This window comes from Schistocerca cancellata, chromosome 8 (assembly GCF_023864275.1).
Source record: "Schistocerca cancellata isolate TAMUIC-IGC-003103 chromosome 8, iqSchCanc2.1, whole genome shotgun sequence".
Classification (NCBI taxonomy): domain Eukaryota; kingdom Metazoa; phylum Arthropoda; class Insecta; order Orthoptera; family Acrididae; genus Schistocerca; species Schistocerca cancellata.
Genome location: NC_064633.1, coordinates 587,867,231 through 587,893,891, shown reverse-complemented (window position 1 = coordinate 587,893,891; position 26,661 = coordinate 587,867,231). Strand labels below are relative to the sequence as shown.

Sequence of the window (26,661 nt, the reverse complement as noted above, 5' to 3'; positions counted from 1 at the left end):
AGCGATGTCGGAGATTTGATGTTATAATGGACTCCTGATATTCACGATACACTCGTGAAATGGTCGTACCTGAAAATCCCCGCTTCAACGCTAGCTCGCAGATGCTGTGTCCCATCGTTAGTGCGCCGACTGTAACACCACGTTCAAACGAACTTAGATCTTGAAACTTCCTGGCAGATTAAAACTGTGTGCCCGACCGAGACTCGAACTCGGGACCTTTGCCTTTCGCGGGCAAGTGCTCTACCATCTGAGCTACCGAAGCACGACTCACGCCCGGTACTCACAGCTCTACTTCTGCCAGTATCCCGTCTCCTACTTAGATCTTGATAACCTGTCATTGTAGCAGCAGTAATGGCTCTAACAACTGCGCCAGACACTTGTCCTATATAGGCGTTGCCGACCGCAGCGCCGTTTTCTGCCAGTTTACATATCTCTGTATTTGAATACGCATGCCTATGCCAGTTTCTTTCGCGCTGCAGTATATGTCAGCGTGTCCTACCGTATCCGTGGCTGCTGCATCCTCGTGTCCCAAACAGACTTTTTATTTTAAAGTTGAGGATGGATGCTGGAAGATAATACTTATTACGTTCCACTAATCCTCCCTTTTTCTCCTAATTTTTTCTTCAATATTCCATGAATTTGAATAGTTTCTGTATAGTTGAAGCGGATGCTTTCCTTCTTCGTTCAAGTCCCATAGTAGGGTCCAGATTACACTGTGAAAGACTTACGAAGCTGTTGTTCGACTCTGTTTCTTGTAGTATACGTACCTTTAGCCCTAGGCACTTTTGGGTCTCTGCCAAAATCCAGCACGCAGTTGCCCCACGCTATTGTTTTTGGGCGCGTCACGTCGGATAAAGCCTCTGTGCCGAGGGGATGAAGGTAAGAACGTGTAGAGGAGAAGACGTGTACAGATTGGGTTGGAAGATATGGAATGATGATCCATGTTGCCAAGCATTACAAAGTATTGTTGTCGTTAATACTAAATAAAGGCCGCGCGGGATTAGCCGAGCGGTCTGGGGCGCTGCTGTCGTGGACTGCGCGGCTGATCCCGGCGGAGGTTCGAGTCCTCCCTCGGGCGTGGGTGTGTGTGTTTGTCCTTAGGATAATTTAGGTTAAGTAGTGTGTAAGCTTAGGGACTGATGACCTTAGCAGTAAGTCCCACAAGATTTCACACACCATTTGAACAACTAAATAAAGCTGAATCGCCGCTGTAGTGTGGCCATGTCGCGGTTTGGAGAAGAGGCAGTTATTGCCGTCCAGTGCTTTTCACGGCAAGACGTTTGAGGAACACTGAATTTCGTTGACTGTCAGCGGTCAGTGGAGGTATATGTGTGAGCAGAACAGTTTAAAACTGGACTACCTTCCGACAAGAGCTGCACTAGATATATACGCTCGAATCTCCCGCCAGCTGAAGATAGTATTTCTCCATTGCGAAGGAATCCTACACAGAATCATGTTAAATACGCAAGGAGATTTGTAAAAGTATAGCTCTAGAGAGGTTATATAAATATTTTTTCTTTACTATTTTATTTCAATCACAATATTTAGCAATAAATGTCAACACGTACATTAACAACATAAATATTTCAGTGTATCTGTATAATATCTTTGCTACAAAACGCCTGTTGTCGATTATCGAGACTAAACGATCGAGCGGCAGGGCTGATTGTTGACTTTTCCCGTGGCTGGTGTGTTGGTTTTCGTGCTTACAGAAACGAACAGAACTTTTTAATCAGTATGCCCCCAGCTTCGTGTGAATTGCTATTCGCGTCGATGGACTACACTTTCCACTTTTAGGGATTTTTTCTCTTTCTTAGGGTGCCCTGCCCATATTCCCCACAACAGCATATCAAGCGCTGCTGGGTTCTGAACTGTTGACATGAAAATAATCGTCATAAAAATATTTAATTATTTTTTCAATATGCACGGTAAGGGCAGAGAGGCTGAATGAGTTCTTTTTTTATGTTGATGTGGATCATCAGACTCTTCTATCTCACTCAAAACAAGATGACTCGTTAATGCTCGCAGCTGAAAGAATTCTTAAGCTTTGGATTCCATTAAAACAATTTTTGACGCCGAAGACAGACCACCCAAAATATTTTCTGATTTTCTGTAGTCCGATCTGTGAAATTTACGTCATGTTTATGCAGTCAAACTTAGCTCTGTTTCAATAAAGCATAGAAATAGTGGAGAAGAATAAGTCTCGATAACTGAAATAAGAAATATATTAATCAGCTCTCAAAGATGTCTGAGTGAAAGGAAGACTGGTAATTTTATTGGTATGCAAACCAAGATGAATTTGAACAAACTGAAGAACGAGAACCATAATTAATTTGATTTCGAAATTTGAGGAAGAGACTATCGATTTCTATACAATAGCATTTGATTACTTAGAGAAATGGGCTATTTCTTTTAATAAATATCAAGTGTTTGACCGGATGACATTATCTAAAAACCTAGATTACGTGATGGCTGAAAACACTATTATATACCTGACTAAAAATTGTTTGAAGATTTCAAGCGACAATTGTTTTCAGGAATATATGTGTCTGAAGAGCTTTGAAGAAGCTAATCGTGACTCGGAAGAATGAAAGTCTAAACACTCCGTGGAAGAAGGGTGGATTTCCTTTTTTAAGGAAACCGAACTCTGAAAGGAAATCCAAACTGCTAAAATTATACGAGTATGTGTTTTCTATTTCCGCACACAACGCAGCTGTGGAAAGAGTACTTTACCTGATGGCGGCTCAGTGGACTGATGAAAGATATCAACTGCTGCCAGCGACTGTGGAATCAATATCATGGTGCCGGTTAGCCAAAAGCTGACTTGCATGGACTCCTCAGCTTAGCATGCGTTAGCCGCTGAGCCTTACCTTCAAGTGTTTTCTGTTGTTGAGCGTCTTTCATGGCGGCCGGGGCGCTGCAGTCTCTCGCCGACAATGCCTGCAGTAGCGAGTACACGCGGAGTCAGTTGGGCAACACGATTCTTTTTCCCGATTCGATTCCTACGATCCAATCTCACATTGCGAATCGATTCCTACAATTCGTTCACGATTCATTCTAGTCTGCGATGGCACGTTTCTTACGGAATGCAAAAAGTTCTACATCTTACTCACAGATGGCACGACTTGTCTGAAATTGTCAATGGGGTTAGAATCGAACTGTGCCACGATAAGATATGCCAGAAATAGTTTATTTATGAGTAAACATGCATATGACGTTACAAGTGTGATTCTCGATTTATACATGTAATGCCTTAATTGATGAAAGCTGACGTCGGCGCGGTGGCTGATGGTAGGGATAGTAAATGGGAAATGCCTTCACGCTCGTTCCCGCCAGCCACCGCCAAGTGTCAGCTTTGTTTTCACGAGTAATATTACGGCCCACGAACTTCATTTGTTCGTTCCGAGCTTCATTTGTTCACACGCATCCTCCACTTGACTGCCATCTGGCGGTCTTAATCATTCGGCACGACTTGGCATGATTCGGCAGTTGCCTTCGAAGCATAGCGAACTAAGAATCGATGAATCGTTGGAACTTGCAATCGTCACGACTCAGAAACATGCAAACGTTCTTACGATTCTTTTGAACGACGATTCGTCCATATCACGATTCGATTCTTACGATTCTTTACTTAGAGTCGTTCAAATGAACGACTCATTCACGAATCGCCACAACTCTAGTCAGTAGTAGTATGAGTTCGACGCTGAGAACGACCGAGGTTGCCAACCGTCCCATACGGTAAAGGATTTCCTTTGTTTGAGGGATAAAGAAGTAGCTCCAGATGGACCTTGTATAGCATGCTAAAATCCCGTATTAATATTTTTCCGCTAATTTACCCAATTCCTGTAACTCATTTGTCAAAATTATATCAATGGTAGACCCATATGTCGTTGAGCAATATACTAACTTATGAATCTGCCTTATCGCACTGTCATAATCAGGGTACAGTACGTCACACTACTTACTTATTATTAGAAAATGCTTATAAGTTTGAATTTACCTTATTTAAACTATAGCCGAAGTCAGTTGTCAAAGTAACTTAAATAATACAATCTACACATGTTACTAAACAATACTACGAAGTTTAAAATGTTTTGACAACAATGAATGGCGCTTTATTTATATGAACCATTTCTTATCTGGTGTACTGAACCAACGACGATTACACACATACAACAGATTTCAATTGTCAACGCTAGACACCAGACATCAGTTCTTTGTTGTACGAATATGATTAACGTCGAAATACCAACATCTAATTCACTTCCTAGGCGACTGAAGCAGGTGTGTGTTTATGTACAAAGATGAGAAAAGGCATTAATGGCTAGCACACATCAATGATATTTCACTCAACAAGAAATGTGTATGTTGCAACTCAGTTACAGCTGTCAAAATCTTTTTAGTTGTGAAGAATGACAATTAACTGTTGACCAGAAACAGATGAACACGGTTTTGTCAAAGATTATCCTAATGATGGAAGGATGTACGGTAACGTTCAATTTTTGACATTTTGAATTTTTTGTAACTGTTTAAACAAGCTTTGTAGTATTTGCATTCAAAGCTGTTAATACAGTATTTTACAGTGAACCGATTAATATAACTTTTCTGCTTACTACCTGCGCATGTCCTTTCCTTAATAAAGTAACGGGTGATTCATTGGCGTCTCAAACTTAAATATTGTCGAATTTGGCGACCATAGAGCATAGAGTCGCAGGAAATGGTCACGTGAAAGTTAGTGCGGGGAGAATTTCAGCAGTTCTATTGATAGAAGGTATGTATTTGATACATGAAGATTAATTCAGACCTGCCAGTTGGAGAATCTTTCACGTTGAGCAAAAGTAAGTTTACGGGACAATATGCCATCTTACGCAGTTCGTATGAATACCCATTGTTAGTGTGGATAACGACAGGGAAATAATTTATAGGATGTTGTGGTTTTCAGTCCAAAGATTGGTTTGATGCAGCTCTCCATGGCACTCTATCCTATTTAAACCTCTTCGTCTCCGAATAACTTACATCCTTTTGAATCTGCTCACCGTGTTCAACTCTTCGTCTCCACCTACAATTTTTACCTCTCACACTTCCCACCAATACTAAATTGGTGATCCCTTGATATCTCAGAATGTGTGCTATCAACCGATCCCTTCATTTAGACAAGTTGTGCCACAAATTTCTTTTCTCCCCAATTCTATTCAATATCTCCTCATTAATTACGTAATCGACCCATCTAATCTTCAACATTCTTCTGTAGCACCATATTTCAAAAGCTTCTATTCTTGATGTCTAAACTGTTTATCGTCCATGTTTCACCACGATACACGGCTATAATCCAGACAAGTGCCTTTAGAAGAGACTTCCTAACACTTAAATCTATATTCGATGTTAACAAATTTCTCTTCTTCAGAAATGCTTTTCTTGGCACTGCCAGCCTACATTTTATATCCTCTCTACTTCGGCCGTCATCAGTTATTTTGCTATCCAAATGTTGCCTTCTCTGACAGAATTACAGTGCCATCGGCAAACCTCAAGGTTTTTATTTCTTCTTCCTGAACTTTAATTTCTGCTTCTAATTTTTTGTTTGTTTTCCTTTACTGCTTGCTCAGTGTACAGACTGAACAATATCAGAGATAGGCTACAACTCTGTCTCACTCTCTTTTCAACCACTGCTTTCCTTTCATGCCCGTTGACTTATCACTGCCGTCTGGTTTCTGTACAAGTTGTAAATAGGCTTTCGCGTCCTGCGCTTTTTCTAGTCAACATTGTCAAAAGCTTCCTCCAAGACTACAAATGCTATAAACATAGATTGACCTATTTTCTAAGATAAGTCGTATGGCCAGTATTGCCTCGCATTTTCCTACATGTCTCTGAAATCCAAACTGATCTTTGCCGAAGTCGGCTTCTAGCACTTTTTCTATTCTTCTCTAAAGAATTCGTGTTAGTATTTTGCAACCATGACTCATTAAATTGATAGTTCGGCAATTTTCACACCTGTCAGCAACAGCTTCCTTTGGAATTGGAATTATAACATTCTTCTTGAGATCCCAGGGTATTTCTCTCGTGTCATACGTCTTGCACACAAGGTGGAAGAGTTTTGCATGACTGGCTCTCCCAAGGCTATCAGTAACTCTGACGGAATGTCGTCAACACCGAGAGCCTTGTTTTGCCTTAGGCCTCCCAGTAGTCTGTCAAATTTTTGGTAGTATCATATCTCACCCCTCATCTTCTTCTACACCCACCTCCATTTCTCTAATGCTGCTTCCAAGTTCATCTCCCTTGCATATAGCTTCTACATACTCCTTCCACCTTTCAGCTTTCTCTTATTTGCTCAGGACTGTTTTCTCATCTGTGCTCTTGATATTCATAAAGCCGCTTCTCTTTACTCCAAAAGTCTCTTTAATTTTCTTTTAGGCGATATCTGTTTTTCCCGTAGTGAAATATGCTTCTAAATCTTTACATTTGTCCTCTAGCCATTCCTGCTTAGCCTTTTTGCACTTCCTGACAATCAAATTTTTTAGATGTTTGTATTGCTTTCGCCTGCCTCATTTGCTGCATTTTTGTTTTTTCTACTTTTCATTTAAATTCAGTATCGCCCGTGTTATCCAATGATTTCTACTAGGCCTTGCCTGTTTGCCTATTTGATCCTCTCCTGGCTTCACTATTACATCTCTTACAGCTATGCATTCGACCTCTACTATATTCCTTTCCCCTGTTCTAGTGAACCGTTGGCTAATGCTCCGTCTCAGACTCTCAACAGTCTCTCGTATTTTCAACTTATCCAGGTGCCATCTCCTTAATATCCTATCCGTTTTCTAAATTCTTTAGTTTAAATCTAAGCTCATAACCAATAAATTGTGGTCAGAGTCCATATCGGCCACTAGAAACGTGTTACAATTTAAAATCTGGTTCCAAAGTGTCTCTCTAACCATTACGTAATCGATCTGAAACCTCCCGGGGTCTCCAGGTCTCCCCCACGTATACAACCTTCCTTCATGATTCTTAAACCAACTGTTAGCTATGATTAAATTACGCTCTGAGCAGAATTCTACTAAGCAGCTTCCTCTTTCATTCCTTTCCCCAGTCCATATTCACCTACTATTTTTCCTTCTCTTCTTTTTCCTACTGTCGAATTCCAGTCCCCCATCACAATATAAATTGACTCATTTACCTATCTGAATAATTTATTTTAACTCGTCATACATTTCTTCAATCTCTTCATCAGCTGCGGAGCTAGTTGGCACATAAACTTGTACTACTATGACAGATAACCACCTTACAAACAGACTGCCTTGCAATATTTATGAACAAATTCGCACTGAACCAACATGAATAATCTGCGGCTCCTCTGGAATAAACGGTCTTTTATTTGTGCGTTGCACCAGTGTGAATTAGCAGGAGATACACGTGTTCTGTTGTTTGTAGATTAATAAGATAAGCCAGTGGACATCATGTTTTATTGCAGGAGATCATTGTAATCACTAGTTATTATTTGTGAGTGGCAATTAATTTCAAATACGTTACAGGCAATAGGCACGCAGTTTAAATTTTGCCTGGCGTGATCTGTTTGCAAGTTGTCTGCCTCCGACAGATCCGATTGCCTTCAAATTGAATGAACTGTAGAATTTCGATGAAAGGGGGAGGAGCGAATGCTGCCACGAATGATGTTCAGGTAAGAGGAGAGGTAAAGGGAAAAAATATGCGCTTCTCATGTAGAATATGTGGAGGACATTTTATTTGTTTGAGGCAAATGTTAAACACCCAGTCTCATGAATCATAAGAGACTATACTAGCTAATACATTTATCTTATAGCCAACCTCTTGCATCATAATCTTGGAGGGTAATTAATACTTTCTTTCGATACATTTCGCCCGACGAAAACGGAGGAACTGAATCACTCACATCATCTATAGGAAACTTTTCATGTTCCTCAGCGCAAATGACATTCAGCATCATCAGTATGTGCACAATCTCTGTCGGGGCGACCCTGTCGATTTCCTTCATGAATTCTGCTTTTGTGAAGACTGCTGTGTTGCACCCCAGTTTCTTCAGCCAAGCCACGAAATTCTCATAGTAAGCGTCTGTCAGTTCATCGACACTGTTTCTAACCAGATCGTGTTGTAGGCTGGTATACAGGAAAAATACCAGGTCTCTTACAGGTGAAGAGTAGGTCAGAGTCTGGAAGTCAAAAAATTTAACGTCCGTTGGCTTCTCACTGTCCTCGTATCGGTAAACCATGTTGTTAACCCACAAATCATTGTGCGATAGCGAAGCAAACGGTTCCACAACTTCCGCCCAAAGTTTTGCGAACGGCAAGTCACTGAGGCGTTCGAAAGCAGCTTTTACTTTATCGTTGAACGGTGCGATCTCTGGAAGTCGGCACATGTGTTCCACCATAACGTCGCTGAATCGCTTCTGTTCTTCAGGTGGCATGCTGTCGAATTTACACTTGCCTTCGATGACGTCTTTAAATACTTGTGGTTTGAGGAGCCTGAGAGCGACAGCTGACGCTTGGAACTGGGCGATCTTCCTGACCAACATCCTGGCGTGCGGAAGGTCGAGTCCGGTCATCTGGTCTGCCATCCGGTAGCCGCTGGAGGTCAGGTTCTCCAGCAGGAGCACCGCGTTGTCATCGGCCGCCGCTGAGTCGTCGCCGGCGCTGTTTACCTGCGATCCGTAGTACCGCGGCAAAGGGTCGCACACTTCCTCTTCCGGAACGCCCTTCTCACGCTGCAACTTAATTAGTTCGACATTTATGGAGCGGTACGCGTTTATTTCTTTTAAAAATGTCGTCGCGCTACCGAAAACTTTTTTCTGCATTTCTGTTGGAGGCATGAATTTGCCGACGAGGTCCAGCGTTTCACCATCTCGCAGATGCAGCTGAATACTCAGTAAGGTGCTTCCGTAATTCTGGCCGACCTTCGTCAGACGTCTCACAGATAAAGTTCGCACGGTGCCTTGTGGCAGGCCGAGCAGGTGATCAAACTTCGCAGCGGTCACAGCCTCCGTCCACGGAATGTCCTCCATCGGAAACCTGAAATAATATTTGCAAATGTTTATATTCATGATTTTGATAGAATTACACAGGAAATTCATTATTAGACGTACGTTATAAAATATTCAGCATTTTTGTCTATTTTGTCTTTACGGTTGTTTCATTTCCGTCGCCTACACTAGCCAGGAACAGGCCGTCAGCTACTCACTGACAAGGGAATCTCCCCATCGCACCCCCCTCAGATTTAGTTGTAAGTTGGCACAGTGGGATAGGCCTTGAAAAACTGAACACAGATCAATCGAGAAAACAGGAAGAAGTTATGTGGAACTATGAAAAAGCCGGCCGGAGTGGCCGTGCGGTTCTAGGCGCTACAGTCTGGAGCCGCGTGACCGCTACGGTCGCAGGTTCGAATCCTGCCTTGGGTATGGATGTGTGTGATGTCCTTAGGTTAGTTAGGTTTAATTAGTTCTAAGTTCTAGGGGACTGATGACCACAGCAGTTAAGTCCCATTGTGCTCAGAGCCATTTGAACCATTTGAACTATGAAAAAAATAAGCAAAATATACAAACTGAGTAGTCCATGCGCAAGATAGGCAACATCAAGGATAGTGTAAGCTCAGGAGCGCCGTGGTCACGTGGTTAGCGCGAGCAGCTGCGGAACGAAAGGTCCTTGGTTCAAGTCTTCCCTCGAGTGAAATGTTTACTTTCTTTATTTTCGCAAAGTTATGATCTGTCCGTTCGTTCACTGACGTCTCTGTTCACTGCAATAAGTTTAGTGTGTGTTTTGCGACCGCACCACAAAACCGTGCAATTAGTAGACGAAAGGACGTGCCTCTCCAATGGGAACCGAAAACATTTGATCGCAAGGTCATAGGTCAACCGATTCCTCCACAGGAAAACACGTCTGATATTTTGTATACGATACTGGTGACGGCATGTGCGTCACACGACAGGAAAATGTTGTCGACCCACCTAACTTGTACACTTGGCGAATGGGTAAAAAGATTCTTCTACCTTGTCCGATTTAGGTTTTCTTGTCGCTGTGATAATCACTCCCAAAAAAGTGATGATGGACAGATAATAATTCTCTGAAAACAAAAAAAAATTAAACTTTTCACTCGAGCGAAAACTTGAACTAAGGACCTATGGTTCCGCAGCTGCTCACGCTAACCACGGGACCACGGCGCTCCTGACCTTACACTCTCCTTTATGTTGCCTATCTTGCGCATGGACTACTCAGTTTGTATATTTTGCTTATTTTTTTCATAGTTCCACACAAGTTCTTCCTGTTTTCTCGATTAATCTGTGTTCAGTTTTTCAAGGCCTATCCACTGTGCCAACTTATAACCAAATCTGAGGGAGGTGCGATGGAGAGGTTCCCTTGTGAGTAGCGTTTACATTCGCTGTTCGACCACTGAGTTTATCACGACGAACTTGTTAGGGACTAGTCACATCTTAAGATGGCAATAAAATGCTGAAACCGGTGATGTGACTATTAATAACTTATTACATAAACATTTATGAAGCCCATATACGACCTTGAAGGCAGTCTACTGCGGCACACTTGTATGTGGTACCGAATATAATAATAATATTATAAACGGACAGACTTTATAAAACGGATCGCTGACTGTGTACGACCGCAGAGCCAAATATATTGCTTTTGGTCTGAGATTGTAGTGTTGAAGTAAGAGAGCACTTGGCGCACTGTAGTTGTCTGTAAGCGAAAGAGGATCGATTAGGCAGTTTTTGTGCTGTGATCTCTGAAGCCACCGTGTGTTAGATTAAAGTAGAAATTACGAGGACACGGAAGCAAAAGTCTTCACGCAAGCAAGGCAGAGATGCTAAATAATTATGACTTTCGTTTTTCCAGCGCGTTGGTATAGATGAGTTGGCTGATGATTTGAAATTGTTGAGTAATCCCAAAATGCACGTAAACTGATTTGATGAAAAGAATAGTTAGATATTTCCATTTTGTAATGTTTCTAAGATTTTTTATCACGGGTATATGTAATTTGATGATTTGTATTTATGCTGTTTTTTTTAGAGAGGTTAGATAATACTTGCTATAAAAATCTCATTGTTGGTCAATCAAGTAGGAAAAAAGGAAACGTTAGAGACAGCCCCGGGCATTTGTACAAGCCCCGCCCATTTACCCCCTCCACACCTACCCCCGCCACACCAACCAAGAGCGCATCAATATGATCTTTGGCAGTCCTCGTCACTGTCGTGTTTTTGTTCGTCACTTTTTGTTTTATCGCGGTTGTTCATACTAGCAGTCATGGAGGTAAGAATAGAGGGAGACGCCGTGACGTCACAGCTGTGAAGCTATGTGAAGCCGAGGGTAGCCATCTCAATCCGACCAAAACATTGCTGCTGTAAGCTTGTGTGTATAGGCTTGTCGCTCGCTTTTGGAAGGATTTTGCGCTATTATGGTGACTTGTAAGGTGTTCGGATGTACGAATCGTTCTGATTGTGATGCGAAATCGGAGGGAATAACATTTCATGTGTAAGTTGTCTCGTTAAGTGTGATTTTACAACTTCATTCTGAATGAACGTGTGCTACATCGGTACTTGTACTATAGGGCGTTTTTCTCCTGTATGATTTTAGATTTCCTAAAAATGAAAGTCGTTAAGCTCTGTGGGAGAATGCCGTGAGGAGGAAGAATTGGCGTGCGTCTAAATGGAGCACTCTATGTTCTCAGCATTTCCGAGAAGAGGACATAGACCGAACTTCCCTTTCAACAGTAAGGCTCCGAGAAAATGCTGTACCATCAGTTTTCCCTACACACCCAAAACATTTGCAAAAGGTATGTTAATTCAAAGAATTAAATTCTTAATTTTCAAGTTCACGTTTCAGTATAATATGTACGTATCGTCGATAATCGAAGCGTTGAGTAACTCACTTTGTCTTCATCATGTACCAAATTAAAAGCTAACACTACATTAACTGGCGTAAAGTATAGGCCTAAACAGGACACTGTGTAGATTTGCCATTCTATGTACCGTATTTCAGTAAATATTGGTGGTAATGAACAGTGTTTCCCAGTAGTGTAACGTAACTGAAATGTCCCAGTACGTATTACAAACAAGATGTATTTATGGGGCTTTGGAGGGAGGGTATAGCTAACTTAGTTTTCAGTTTCTATTATTTAGTTTGTGATACACGTTTATTACTGAATTAACAAAATTGTATCGTTTACATTGAAGGCTAGCTATTCGTAATATTACATTAAAAACTATTTTTCATCAGAAGAAATGCGGAATTTCGCCTTTACGAGATTTTATTTTAAACAAAAACTTTGAAACAACCAATCTGATGACGTTACATGCGTATATGGTGCAATTAGCGACTGTAATACACGCAGCGCTATAGCACACTGGCAATGTTTTGGTCAGAGTGTCATGGCAGCGAGCCACGTCCCCATGGCTTCAAAACTTAGTACGGCTGGGATACGTAGCGCCATCTCCCCTTATTCTTACCTCCATGCTATCAGTGTTGTGCTGTTAGTACTTCTTAGCAGTTTGTGTAATACTGGCAAAATGAAACATAGATATGCACTCTCAATAAAGTTATCATACACAAGGCACCTAATCTTGACTGTTGTGGCCAACTGCTGTCAAAACTGATATCTAACATACATTAAAGTACGATAAGATGTGTTGGAATGACACTGACGAAATTATGTACATATGTTTAACAATAGTCAGCTCTAAAGCTCTCAAACACTGAAGAAGAACTCAAAGTAATCTCGTGTCTGCTATAAGCAAGCAGTCATAACAGTTCACAAGTAAAAATTCACCTATTACACAGGCAAATATTAATGAAGAATGTCACTGTATAAATATCTGACTGCTTGCATTACGCATTTCTACATTATCCCACTCTTATATTCTTTAGTCTTAATGACGTAATCAGAAACTTTGCCTTGTTTATGCACAACATTGACTTTAGACAATCGAGTATCCTTGGCGATACTAACAATTAATATTTCCCAACAGAATATCTTACACTACGCGAGGTGACGGAAATTTGCGCTCACTGCAGTTAACAAATTCACATGTTTTGATATAGTGCAGATGAAAGCTCATGAAAGAAAAAAGACAGTGTGGATACCATTTTTATTTTTCATTCTTATTGATGATTTTTCAACTCGCATATTCAATGAACATATTTTTAATTCTTTTCACAATGGTACCGGAAAACTGTATTTCGTACTAACTACTGATTTTCTCCCTTGTTATGACTGGCATATCTGTGATACGAACAACTTTGATGTTGGAACATGCGGCAGACCGTGGACGGAGCTTAGGACATGGATTGGTGTGGAGGGGGGTGATTGGGTGGGACTCGTGCACCGTCCGGGGCTGTCGCTAACGTTACGTTAGGAAAAACGATGTAATTTTTCTGAGGAATATAATTTCAAATGTCAGATGTTTTGAAAAGCCAAACTTAAATTGCAATATAATTATACTAAAAAGTCAGTGTTAGTAATTCACCACAATCAATACCGTCTCCCTGTCCAGATCATATGTCTTTCAAAGATATTGGATTTTTCTTAAATGTTTTCATCTATCAGCCAAAAGTATTTCATTTGCATTTCATTGTATTACGGGCAGCATTGCACACCGCTGAGCCTGTAGCTAGGATATTTATATTTTTGTTGTGAGAGACCAAAATATATCGCGTTCCACCGTTGCTGCTTTAGAGGTAAGGCAGTATATATATTTGTATGCACACGCACTCATCCAGTCTATTAAAACATAAGAAGAAATATTACAAAAGATCGTTACAACCTCCCAACCTCCCCTCCCTACAACCCGGAGTACGGAGTTGGTGTCCATTACATAATCTTCTACAAGTGAGTGCATAAATATCATTTCGCTGGTGTATAACAAGATTTTTGTCTCGTCTACAAAACTTAGATCCTGTGGCATGAGAGTCTCGACCAGTTCAGTTATGTCGCAAATGACAGTTTTAGACTCTTGTCTACGCTCCTAGATAAATTTCTGCGTACGCCCTTAATAAGGACATATACTTTCGTTTCACAGTATGCCTACTCACAATATTTCAGTAAGCAGAGTTAAGTGAAAAATCTACTGAGCGAAACGCCTACAGATATTTCCCATCCCTCTTCGTGTCCTTCCCGGAGAGACTGCGAAGACAAGACTGGTGCGGCAGTACCATCATATACAGAGCTATTACAAATGATTGAAGCGATTTCATAAATTCACTGTAGCTCCATTCATTGACATATGGTCACGACACACTACAGATACGTAGAAAAACTCATGAAGTTTTGTTCGGCTGAAGCCCCACTTCAGGTTTCTGCCCCCAGAGCGCTCGAGAGCGCAGTGAGACAAAATGGCAACAGGAGCCGAGAAAGCGTATGTCGTGCTTGAAATGCACTCACATCAGTCAGTCATAACAGTGCAACGACACTTCAGGACGAAGTTCAACAAAGATCCACCAACTGCTAACTCCATTCGGCGATTGTATGCGCAGTTTAAAGCTTCTGGATGCCTCTGTAAGGGGAAATCAACGGGTCGGCCTGCAGTGAGCGAAGAAGCGGTTGAACACGTGTATCTGGACTTGCTGGAAAATTGGCTCATGCCACAACTGGAGACCGACAGCGCCGACTTCATCTTTCAACAGGATGGTGCTCCACCGCACTTCCATCATGATGTTCGGCATTTCGTAAACAGGGGATTGGAAAACCGATGGATCGGTCGTGGTGGAGATAATGATCAGCAATTCATGTCATGGCCTCCACGCTCTCCCGACTTAACCCCATGCGATTTCTTTCTGTGGGGTTATGTGAAAGATTCAGTGTTTAAACCTCCTCTACCAAGAAACGTGCCAGAACTGCGAGCTCGCATCAACAATGCTTTCGAACTCATTGATGGGGACATGCTGCGCAGAGTGGGGGGGGGGGGGGGAACTTGATTATCGGCTTGATGTCTGCCGAATCACTAAAGGGGCACATATCGAACATTTGTGAATGCGTAAAAAAACTTTTTGAGTTTTTGTATGTGTGTGCAAAGCATTGTGAAAATATCTCAAATAATAAAGTTATTGTAGAGCTGTGAAATCGCTTCAATCATTTGTAATAACCCTGTACATCGCTTTGCGATAGCAGAAATTGGCAGCTTAATGTTCTGCTACAGAAGAATGCTGAAGATAAGGTGGGTAGATCACGTAACTAATGAGGAGGTATTGAATAGGATTGGGGAGAAGAGGAGTTTGTGGCACAACTTGACTACTAGAAGAAGGGATCGGTTGGTAGGACATGTTCTGAGGCATCGAGGGATCACAATTTTAGCATTGGAGGGCAGCGTGGAGGGTAAAAATCGTAGAGGGAGACCAAGAGATCAATACACTAAGCAGATTCAGAAGGATGTAGGTTGCAGTAGGTACTGGGAGATGAAGAAGCTTGCACAGGATAGAGTAGCATGGAGAGCTGCATCAAACCAGTCTCAGGACTGAAGACCACAACAGCAACAACAATGTTCTTAACGTTGCTGGAGGAAAATACTTCGTTAGTGGCTTCTGGTGTAAGATTTCCCTTCAGTGAGGCAGTCCCAGGTGGGGATAGTGATGGACCTGGGTGGTCGCAGCCCTATGAATAGGCGATAGCTTAATCTCTTTCCTGCTGGGCTGCTGGATCGCAGTAATGTTGTGACCACATGCTAGCCGATTTCCGGAGTCCGTGAGGCTCCACGGTAGTGGAAGATAGCAGGGCGGCTATGGGTGCCCTTACCATTTCTGGTGTGACAAATCTGCATTTCCTGTCGGTAGCTGCAAATATGCGGCACCGACATTGTGAGGTGTTCTATCTGTCCGGATGACGTCAGCCAATCAGAAGGGTCATCGACGTAGGAATTGTAGCGTAAATGTCTGAACTAATGAGTGGTGACACAGCATATACAGTGGGCCAATCTCTGATTAGTTAAACGGCACTCGGTAAGCGATAGTGGGGAAGTTTTAGTAGGCTTCAGCCTGTTGAGAAGCTCTCTTGGTCGTCACTGCCGCAGTCTGGTGCAGTTTTCGCTGAATCGTCGAGTAAGTGTCGCCTTTTTAGCGCTAGAGCTGCTTTTGTCCCTGGGCAGCTCACAGTTTGCGAGGTAAATTCCACAACTTGTGTTGCTTTTTCAGTGTTTTTACTTGTTTAGATCTTGGATACGGTTTTAACTTGCGTTTCAGAGCTGCACAGAGCTTAGAAAGCCCATCGCGGTTCCATAGCAATCTTCTGTTCAATTAGAGGTACCCACCACATGTTAGCAGAACAGTGTGTCTCAAGTAGGTTTGCACACATCAGTGTGCATTCCATTGCAGAATTTGATTTGTTGGATTCTTTGGAGAGACAGTTTCTCTCTTATCTAAGCATTCAATAAGAAACGGTTCAGAGATCCATTTCGAGAAAATATTTACTTTACTTCTATGCCAATTTACAGAAAATAAATCCACTATTTAAAAGAAATGATTTGTTTTCCTCCTTTTCTTTCGACCCACAACAAATTAGGCCGGGCGACGCAAATTAAGTAACGTACCCGATTTATTCTGCATCACTGAATTGTGCTCTTAACGTGACGGGTTTCCGTTGTAGAGCAGCATTTACACGACAAACGACAGCTGAGAAATGCTCTCATTTCTATTTAACAGTTGCGGAGTCACAGAGAGCTCTCAGTTACTGTGGTTAGTAGTGTGCTGGGTTACGGCAATATAAGGTTACATCAGTTTGCATATCGTTCGTGTGATGAGCTCGTGCCGGCCGCGGTGGTCTAGCGGCTCTGGCGCTGCAGTCCGGAACCGCAGGTTCGAATCCTGCCTCGGGCATGGGTGGGTGTGATGTCCTTAGGTTAGTTAGGTCTAAGTAGTTCTAAGTTCTCGGGGACTTATGACCTAAGATGTTGAGTCCCATAGTGGTCAGAGCCATTTGAACCATTTTTTTTTTATGAGTTCGTAAGTGTGGTAGGCAGACAGCACTTTCCACTGCAGAGGCCAAGCACACAGCAACCGCCCTGTGAGCGGCACATTTCACTGGAATAACCGTAGCGTGCACGACGCATTCAAGCAGTCATTCTTGCTGTCATTGGAACGAGAACAAGCGCTAACATGTGCTACGATGCCAGGTACCCCTCTGCCATACACTTACACAGTGCGTTGCAGAATATCCATATGTGGATGTAAGACACCGTGACCAGCATCTCGATATTATGACGACTCGTTCGCGTTTTTTAGTGGTTGCGATGAGATTATTTAAATACTGACAACGCGAAGGAGAGTGAAAGCTTTCAATCTTGAAACGAGTTGCTGTGTTTTGTGGACGTAGCTGTAATGTGTGTTGAAAGCTGCTCAGCTACAGCATACGATATGTATTTATTCTGAGCAATAAGTTGTTAAGGTAACAGAGAAACCATAGAAATAAATTGAAATTCAGACACCTCATTCATGGAGCTCAAGTCTGTTCAGGGCCTCTTAGATTAAAATCGGATCACACCCTGACTTTTCTCTAGAAGTCGCAATTAAACTTTTACATCGATAAATTAATGACAACACGGATGTAAAAGTAAGGAGAAGGTTTTACTTAAGACGATGCTATTTAGAGAAATCAGTTTCGTCAACTCCAGTATTCTCTTCATATCGACAAAATGCGTAGATAATGCGATTTACGTGCAGTCCTAAAAAGATGTAAAATTATGGCGGCAAAAGAAAAATTTTCAGTGAGGTCAAAAATTTTCTGAGCAGTGTCATCATACAATAAAGTGTAGTTATCGTATCTTAAGAATAATGACGTAGTTAAATTTTAAAAAATAGAACATGTCATTTGCCAATTTACCTACACTGCGTAATGCATGTTGCTGGAAAAAATGTTATGCCAGATATCTTTGCTGGAAAAAGTTAACTCCTTACATCCTTCTGATCTCAATACCTGCTTCGCTGGGGGCGTGAGAGGGGGGGGGGGGGGGGAAGGGGGGTTATTAACTCAATTTCTCAGAGGCAACGGCACTACTTCAGACGGACAAATGGAAACGCATATCATAATGTAAGGAAGAGGCAGGGGTGTAATCATGCTCCTGATATTATGTGGAAGGATGTGTGCGTTGTTGTTGTTGTGGTCTTCAGTCCTGAGACTGGTTTGATGCAGCTCTCCATGCTACCCTATCCTGTGCAAGTTTCTTCATCTCCCAGTATCTACTGCAACCTACATCCTTATGAATCTGCTTAGTGTATACATCTCTTGGTCTCCCTCTACGATTTTTACCCTCCACGCTGCCCTCCAATGCTAAATTTGTGATCCCTTGATGCCTCAGAACATGTCCAACCAACCGGTACCACCTTCTCGTCAAGTTGTGCCACAAACTTCTCTTCTCCCCAATCCTATTCAATACCTCCTCATTAGTTATGTGATCTACCCACCTAATCTTCAGCCTTCTTCTGTAGCACCACATTTCGAAAGCTTCTATTCTCTTCTTGTCCAAACTATTTATCGTCCATGTTTCACTTCCATACATGGCTACACTCCATACAAATACTTTCAGAAACGACTTCCTGACACTTAAATCTATACTCGATGTTAACAAATTTCTCTTCTTCAGAAACGCTTTCCTCGCCATTGCCAGTCTACATTTTATATCTTCTCTACTTCGACCATCATCAGTTATTTTGCTCCCCAAATAGCAAAACTCCTTTACTACTTTAAGTGTCTCATTTCCTAATCTAATTCCCTCAGCATCACCCGACTTAATTCGACTACATTCCATTATCCTCGTTTTGCTTTTGTTGATGTTCATCTTATATCCTCCTTTCAAGACACTGTCCATTCCATTCAACTGCCCTTCCAAGTCCTTTGCTGTCTCTGACAGAATTACAATGTCATCGGCGAACCTCAAAGTTTTTATTTCTTCTCCATGGATTTTAATACCTACTCCGAATTCTTCTTTTGTTTCCTTTACTGCTTGCTCAATATACAGATTGAATAACATTGGGGAGAGGCTACAACCCTGTCTCACTCCCTTCCCTTTCATGCCCCTCGATGTGTGCGTAGCGAGTGCAATGTGTGTCTCTCAATTCTTGATGAGAAGTGAATTAAAAGTCTAACATTAGTTTTGAAATTAACTACAGCTGTAAGCAATTATATGCAAGTATATTAGCTCAGTATTAATCATATTTTACGTTTTAATAAGCTGAAATATTTAATACAGTTTTAAAGCGAAGTGTGGAGGAATAAACAGCTGACTAATTTGACGCAGCTAACAAATTAAGTAAAGTTCAGATTGTTTATGGAGCCATAGAGCGAAACATAAAATAAAAGAAAGAAAAAATATATTACGCGAGGGCCACAAAATTGTGCTTTCTTTCTTGTGTGGTGATGTGACAAGAGTACTGGAATGGACAAAGGAGAATAAGTCATATCTCAACACATGTGAAAGATGGCGCTTGACTATCGGTTACACAAGGAAGATATTTATAAAGATCTAAAACAACATTCTCTCCTGTTTTGAAGACATACAAAAACGCGTTTCTGCAATAATTAGCGTTTGAAGGTTTACAGATGTCAAATGCTAAATTTCTGCATGAAAATTTTCAAACTATTCACGCAGTATATAATATGAACACCGGGAAGTTAAAACAAACGCATTGACTACGTCTGTAAAAATCTTCGAAGTGTAAGAAGTTCAATCAGTAACAAAATACATCAGATAACAGACGATATGTGTTTGGGTAGCCATATTTTGCAGTTAACAAATCAGAATAGCGAAGACTTTACCAAAGTATAATAAATCAATTGGGTATTTAAAAAACGTGATAAATAAATGATATAAGAAATACAGATCATATTTTACAATGCAATATCGAAAGTGGCTCCCCTAAATGGTAATCAAAGTTGGACTCTTTCTCAAAAAGATAAAGCAAGCGCGGACTGAAATTCTTACATTTCGAAATTGGCGTAACTTTGAGGGACAGACTGAGAAGTAAAAATATAAGAAAACTATGATATGTAGAAGAAATGTTTTACAATTTGCAAATGTACTAATCTGAATGACACAAGCATGTTGCTAAAATTCCAGGGAATAGGATTCTCCATAAAACATCTCCAAGGGAAAAGAGATTTAGGAAGACGATATCTTCGATGGGTTTAACATTTCGTTCAGTCATAGAAAGGCAGCATATCCAGTACTGTTAATAGATAATGATGTTACTAATGAAGATGAAAATATAACCTGTGTTTCAACACATGAGTTGATACGCGGGAAAACAGTAGTTCTTTTAAAGGACAGCCAGCAGGACACCAGCCACACATTTAGTGGAGGCGCACATAGTTTCACATTGACAGCTTTGCACTTGTTAAACCAGAGATCTGAACTTTACCTTGAAAATGTACTGGCCGAAGATATGGATTTGGCAAGAGTTATTCAAGTGGGAATTGACTGCAGTGTTTCCTTTGAAACTAAATGGTTAGTCTTTGGTGTTATTTACCAAACGAAACAGACAAGAGCAGAGTAGTAACTTCTGAAATGTGGTGCGACAGGACGATGGGTAGATAGAGTAACTAATGAAGAGGTACTGAGTTGCACTGTGGGTTAAAGAAATTAATGAAATGTAATTTATATTTAATTCTGCGGCAGTCACAAAGTTTTTCGATAGTTCCACGTGGTCGTTGTTACTGGAAAGCGTTGGTGATTTTGTGCAGCAGCGTCTGAGGCTATCAATGACACAACATAACGCCTTGGCCGTCACACATGAAGCTGAACAAAATCACCGACACACTCCTGTAACAACAACCACACAAAATACGCCTCCCACGGATCGTGATGGTTAACCATCGAAACGCGTTGCGGCCAAAATAAAATTTTGTTGCACAGTATTGAAAGTATTATATGTTTTTTCATTCTGATTCACAGTTACAGCCCTTAAAGTATGAATAATCCATAATGGATGTTTAATATTATCCATTACGGATGTGAGGTAATGATTGTTAAGATTTCACAGTAATAATTGGTAGCATTCAACGGTATTTCTGTCCTGAAAACAGCTCAACAATGCGTTTCAAGAGTCAACGCTGTTATCGCCAGGTTGTAAAACACAGCTGAAGAACTTAAAAGGCCAAAAAATCTAACAATAATAATGAATACAAGCTGGCCGTTGTGGCCGAGAGGTTCTAGGCGCTTCAGTCTGGAACCCCGCTGCTGCTGCGGTCGCAGGTTCGAATCCTGCCTCGGGCATGGATGTGTGTGATGTCCTTAGGTTAGTTAGGTTTAAGTAGTTCTAAGTCCAGGGGACTGATGACCTCAGATGTTAAGTCCCATAGTGCTTAGAGCCATTTGAACCATTTTTGAACAATGAATACAGTATTCATGAGATAAAACAAAATGAAAGCACATTGGACCGTGGGTCTCTGTCTTGCGTCAAAATCGCCTACATCTGTCAGTGGTCGTCCAAACTCACACATTGATTCACCTCTGGCCCTTGTGCAAGAAGCTAGTCGGCTCTTCATTGATTGATAAAGTTGCTGCATGTTGCCTTGAGGGATGAGAGCCGCCGGCCTTACTGGCCAAAGTAGACAGGTCTTCCCTGGTCATCGGCGCTCATTTTGAAGCGGGACCCATCATTGAAGACGCCGTGTACATCGGTGAGATACAATACGGCCCGACCACCAGGAGCGCTGGTATCGGGTGCCATTTCATTTCATCACAGGACTACTTTGGTTGTTATCCGCGGCACCTTCGCAGAACAGCAGTACGTCGACGATATTCTACTCCCTTCATGTCAAGCCGTCCTGGGCTTACATCTCAAGGTAATGCCGGTCTTTGTGCTTGCCAAAACTACCTTGGCCAGCTCTCCACAGTTGAGAGCTTTGGACCATTATTGACAGAGCCCTCCAACCAGCTCGGGACTTTGACAATCTAACGCGCCAGTTGGACAGAAGATGGCACGATGTCTCTCAAGACAACATCCAGCAACTCTGTCAATCAATGTCAAGCCGAATAACTGCTTGCATAAGGGCCAGATGAGGACCAACGCGTTAATTACGTGTTCAATTTATTAAAAAATAAATCATCCATTTTTCTGAAATTGTAAACAGTTCTGTACGCGTAAATCACATGTACCGATTTCTATCCCATTGTGATAATTCCTTCGTGGTGCGTCTTTTTTTTTGTCTTAGAGTGTATATTGGAACATTTTCGTTATGGTACAAGGAAGACAAAATTGCATTCAGATTAAATAAGTACGATAAATCAACTATTGGGAATCGTATATACGAAATAGGCTATCCCCTCGGGCTTAAGGGGCTCCGGAAAGGCTCAAAATCATGAAAAGTTCAATTTTTACTTTTTTGCGTTTTCTGAATCTGCAGACTATTACCTTTTAATAGATATACAATTTATTCAATTCCGAAGACTACAACTATTTTTAAATTTTTTTGAAATGTGTTCTACATGGGCGTGACCCACTGTGGCGCTGTTAAACTGCTGTCAAATGGTGTTATTATTAACGTCCGTGTTCATCAGGTACATTTTAGTGATGTGAGATAAAATATGTGTTGTGGCTAACCTGTGATGGTTCAATATATATCGCTGGTGTGATTGTCGATTGTTTAATGTTTATTTACTCTGTCGTTATCTCGAAAATATTCGTAATTAATTCTGTTTCTTGAGTCTCTGTTTTGTTGAAGTATAATAATGAGTAAAAGTAAAGTTGCTGTTGCGATTTTCAATGATGGCAACATTGTAAGGTGCAAGGTATTTAGAAATATGGGAATGAAGATAGGTTCTAACACGGTACGAGCGATGCTTGCTTTAGACAAGGAACGCCTTCGGGCTGCAGACAGGGCTGTAAAGAGTCAAGAAATACAAGCAAGAGTAAACAGGAGGAGGAACAAGAGGAAGCTGGAGGAGGAGGTTGCAGAGGTTGAAGATAATCCATCCTATGGACCTGGAATACACTAAAAAGTTAATCCAATCTTTGTCGCTCGATTCCCAAAACTTTTATTTTCTCATATTAATTACATGTTTTCTAAGGATCTTCCAAACATATTTGTTTCAAACTTTCAGTAAATGTTACACAGTACCTTCTGCATAATTTAACACAGCGTTTTTCCAAAAAACTGTATATTTTTGAATATATAAATAAAAAATTGCAAAAAAATGTTGTGAATTTTCATTACAATTGAAAAAAATCATCTTTAATAACTGAACTAAAATTTTGTAAAATCCCTGTGTTAAGTTGTAGCCCATATTCCAATAAATAATCTGTAAAAAGTTCAACTTCCTACCTCAAATACTTTGTGAGGAAAGATGTAATTTATAAGCGTTATTTTAACATTGCAAGTATAGGGCGTTCCGGAGCCCCTTAAGGAAATAGAAGACTTAGAAATCTTGCAGAGAGAGGTGAAAGGGAGGAAACTCTACTTGCTTGAAGAACTGGAGATTGTCAGTCATGAAAAGAAACATGGGAATAATCTGAATGCACATGTGAAAGATAACGAAATGAGATTTCTTAGCGAAATTGTAGAATTATTTTGTAGGGCAGTACATGTTCGTACATTTATAACAACACTTTGACAGAATATACAGAGTGAAGCGAAATTTGCCCACTCGGGCTTCGCAGCGCGACTCCTCACAGGCCAGCGATGAAAAAATCTCTCTCACAAAATTTCGTCTGGCGAGTACATCCGGCAGAAAAAGGACGTTAAAGAGTGGCAATCTGGCAACACTGTAACCACATGTATGGTAACTATCTCTGACAGCACACTTTAGTTGTGCACTGCAGTTGGTGCAGTGGATAGAGTTTTGGATTAGCATGCAGGATGTCGAAAAGTTCTTTCCTGGGTCGAGGCATATGTTTTTTATTTGGTAAATTTAGTCCAGGTGGTATGGTATCTGTCATCTTAATCGTCAACAGCGATTGCAGCGGGTCGTCTAGAAAACATTTACTCTTACATACTACAACCGTAGAAATGGAAGGCTGGTCAGCTTTGAAAGAACCTCTTTCCACGTCATGGGCGTGAATTTATTCACACCACTTCATCTGCTAGATCCGAAACCTGTTTTCTTTGTACCCTCCTCCAGTGGTCCCATAGATTAGTACCAACTATTATTCTTGCCTCGTTCAGATTCATTACGTTTCATTAGGGCCTACGTTACCAGTAGAACTAGCAACGTGCTTTGCGAATAATGTCCAAACTCGATTACTGTTTGTATGTGTTATCACTATGGTCCCAATAATTATGCCTTTCAACAATGAGTTTGATAACCGCATGCTGTTTAGTACGTATCTCAATGCATTAATCTTATTATAGTTATTATTATTCTATCGATGGGGTTGTGGAAACGGCCGGCCGCTGTGGCCGTGCGGTTCTAGGCGCTTCAGTCTGGAACCGCGTGACCGCTACGGTCGAAGGTTCGAATCCTGCCTCGGGCATGGATGTGTGTGATGTCCTTAGGTTAGTTAGGTTTAATTAGTTCTAAGTTCTAGGCGACTGATGACCTCAGAAGTTAAGTCGCGTAGTGCTCAGTGCCATTTGAACCATTTGATTGTGGAAACCTCATGTCTATTACCATTAGGGAAACAGTGTAGTTCGAAACCCAACATTTCACAACTAGCGATATTGGTATGAATCATGCAGAATCGTATCTGTCAGAGGGGTAAGGCGCGTTAGGTGGAACTGACAGCGTGTTGCAGGACTGACAGCGTGTTTATACTGCTTGCGCTGTCCTCCAGACAGGGACTGGTTGCCAGCGGAGTAACGCACCCGTGATAGACTCCAATGTACACGTGTACACGTATCGAAATTTCTCATTGTAAACCTCTAAAATAGTGTGGCAGACGTATGGCATACACAAACAATGAAAATGTGTATACGCTTCTGGTCGTTGGTGCATCTGATAACCGGGCTGGTGTTGCCACTCGTGAATATGCTGCTAGATATCCTCGTCGACGCCATCCAGATAAATATGTGTTTCGTCGTTTGGAGCTGCGCCTTCGGGTGTCAGGTTCTCTCCTTCCACCATCGTGCGACAGAGGTTGTAACGCCGGAAATGCATATCCTCCTGTTTCCATTTATTGTACTATAAATTTGTTTTCCTTATTTTTGTTACTTGAATATATAACATTTCTGTGTCTTCGTATATTGTAATTGTTTTACTATTTGTATATATATATTTATGCATTATGTCGATGTATAATTGGTTTGTTTCGCTGGGTCTTGCCTAGGGAAAACTGCTATCGAACGATTACATCGATAGGTCGTGTGAAGAATCAAAGTGTGTAGGATCTTTGGTAGTGTTAACTCTGTTGCGTGGAGCGCGGGCAGAGAGAGAGTCTGGCTGGAGTAGCGAGTGGAGCAGGTGTGTTGTGTGAAGCTCCCGCGAATTGCCGCGCTTTCGGGGTCTGGCAGCATGTAATTGCGCTCGACTTGCGATGATAGTTTCTGACATGGTGTCGCGGACGGGAAGCATTAGCTGGCGCACATGAAGAGCCCGTTTCGTCTGGTGACCGTGTCGAGAAGAAGGCGCGCCAACATCCAGCTTCTGCAACAGCGACGGCCGACAATGAGTGACTGTCGCCATTTCCTCGATCGACGGCTTCAAACCTTCAATCAACCAACAAGGAAGACTGGAAGCACGTAAAGTTTTAGAACTCTATGGCAGACCTCAGATTTTAAAACTGTTCAAATCACAAAATTACAGCAACGTAGCATGAACCTTTGTTGCTTATTGTCCCAATTGCATTACCAAGCAGGGTCCCTTCCTTTTCCGGAATGAACCCGAGTGTCGTTGAAATTCAAACGCCAGCATTAAAGCAGCATCACTCGATTTCATAGCTTTAATTTCAAAGTTCAGTTAAGGTATTCATAGCTGGCTACAATATTTAGATTACACAAGCACAAATTAAGAGTGCGAGTTTTGTTACCGTATTTTAGCTTACCTGTGACTGCAGCTCAGCTTGGTACGTACTAAATTTTACTATTGTTAATTGTTCAGAATCATTTAATTCAAGTTCAAAGTTAATTCTATTATTTCTAAATTGCGTAGATTCAAGTAGCTTTTGAAATGATTGTTGAGGTAGTCCAAGACTAACCGTGTTTTACTGAATTTCGATGTGCTTCAGAAAGAAAGCTCACTATTAACTTCAGTCACTAAATTAACTTTCGATTCTCCTGTTTTATTAATTCTTTTGCTAAATTAAGTCAGAGTGTAGCGAAATTTATTACTTCTGACAAACTTTCAGTTTTCACACTACACATGTCAACCTTCAGTTGCCACACTTCTAGTGCTAATTATATGTGTAATAACCTTTCTTTTTCAGTTACTATAGTAATTGTCCTTAGGACTGACGACCGTAATTTCCCCCAAATCTCAAATACCTAATTACCGCTAGTTAATTGTTAACGTAACGGCTGCACATTTACTTTCTTTATTAACTTTACCCCTTTTCAAAATTAATTTCCACCAGTTTCATTAGCATTTTCCTTTCATTTAGATGTAACCCTTTCCTCCCTCTTTACCGACAAATTAACTTCGGTGGCGATTGCTTTTCCCAAATTTCCATTAGGTACACGCGGTTTAATTTTTCACTGTCATGAAGGTCAATAAGTGAGGGAGAGGTTACAAGGTCATCCACGGACTCGGCATACTCCGGCTACTGAGGAAGTTATTCTGGAGGT

The 26,661-nt window shown here is 41.3% G+C and overlaps 1 protein-coding gene across 1 annotated transcript in view; it reads right to left on the bottom strand.

Annotated features, from left to right (window-relative positions):
• Positions 1 to 7,801: 7,801 nt before the first annotated feature.
• The window catches only part of LOC126095697 (uncharacterized), a 51,388-nt gene continuing 32,528 nt past the window's right edge, over positions 7,802 to 26,661 (bottom strand). The window contains exon 2 of the mRNA XM_049910449.1: positions 7,802 to 9,029. Coding sequence (XP_049766406.1) covers positions 7,802 to 9,022 — 1,221 coding nt within the window. The 5' untranslated portion in view covers positions 9,023 to 9,029. The remainder of the gene's footprint in view (positions 9,030 to 26,661) is intronic.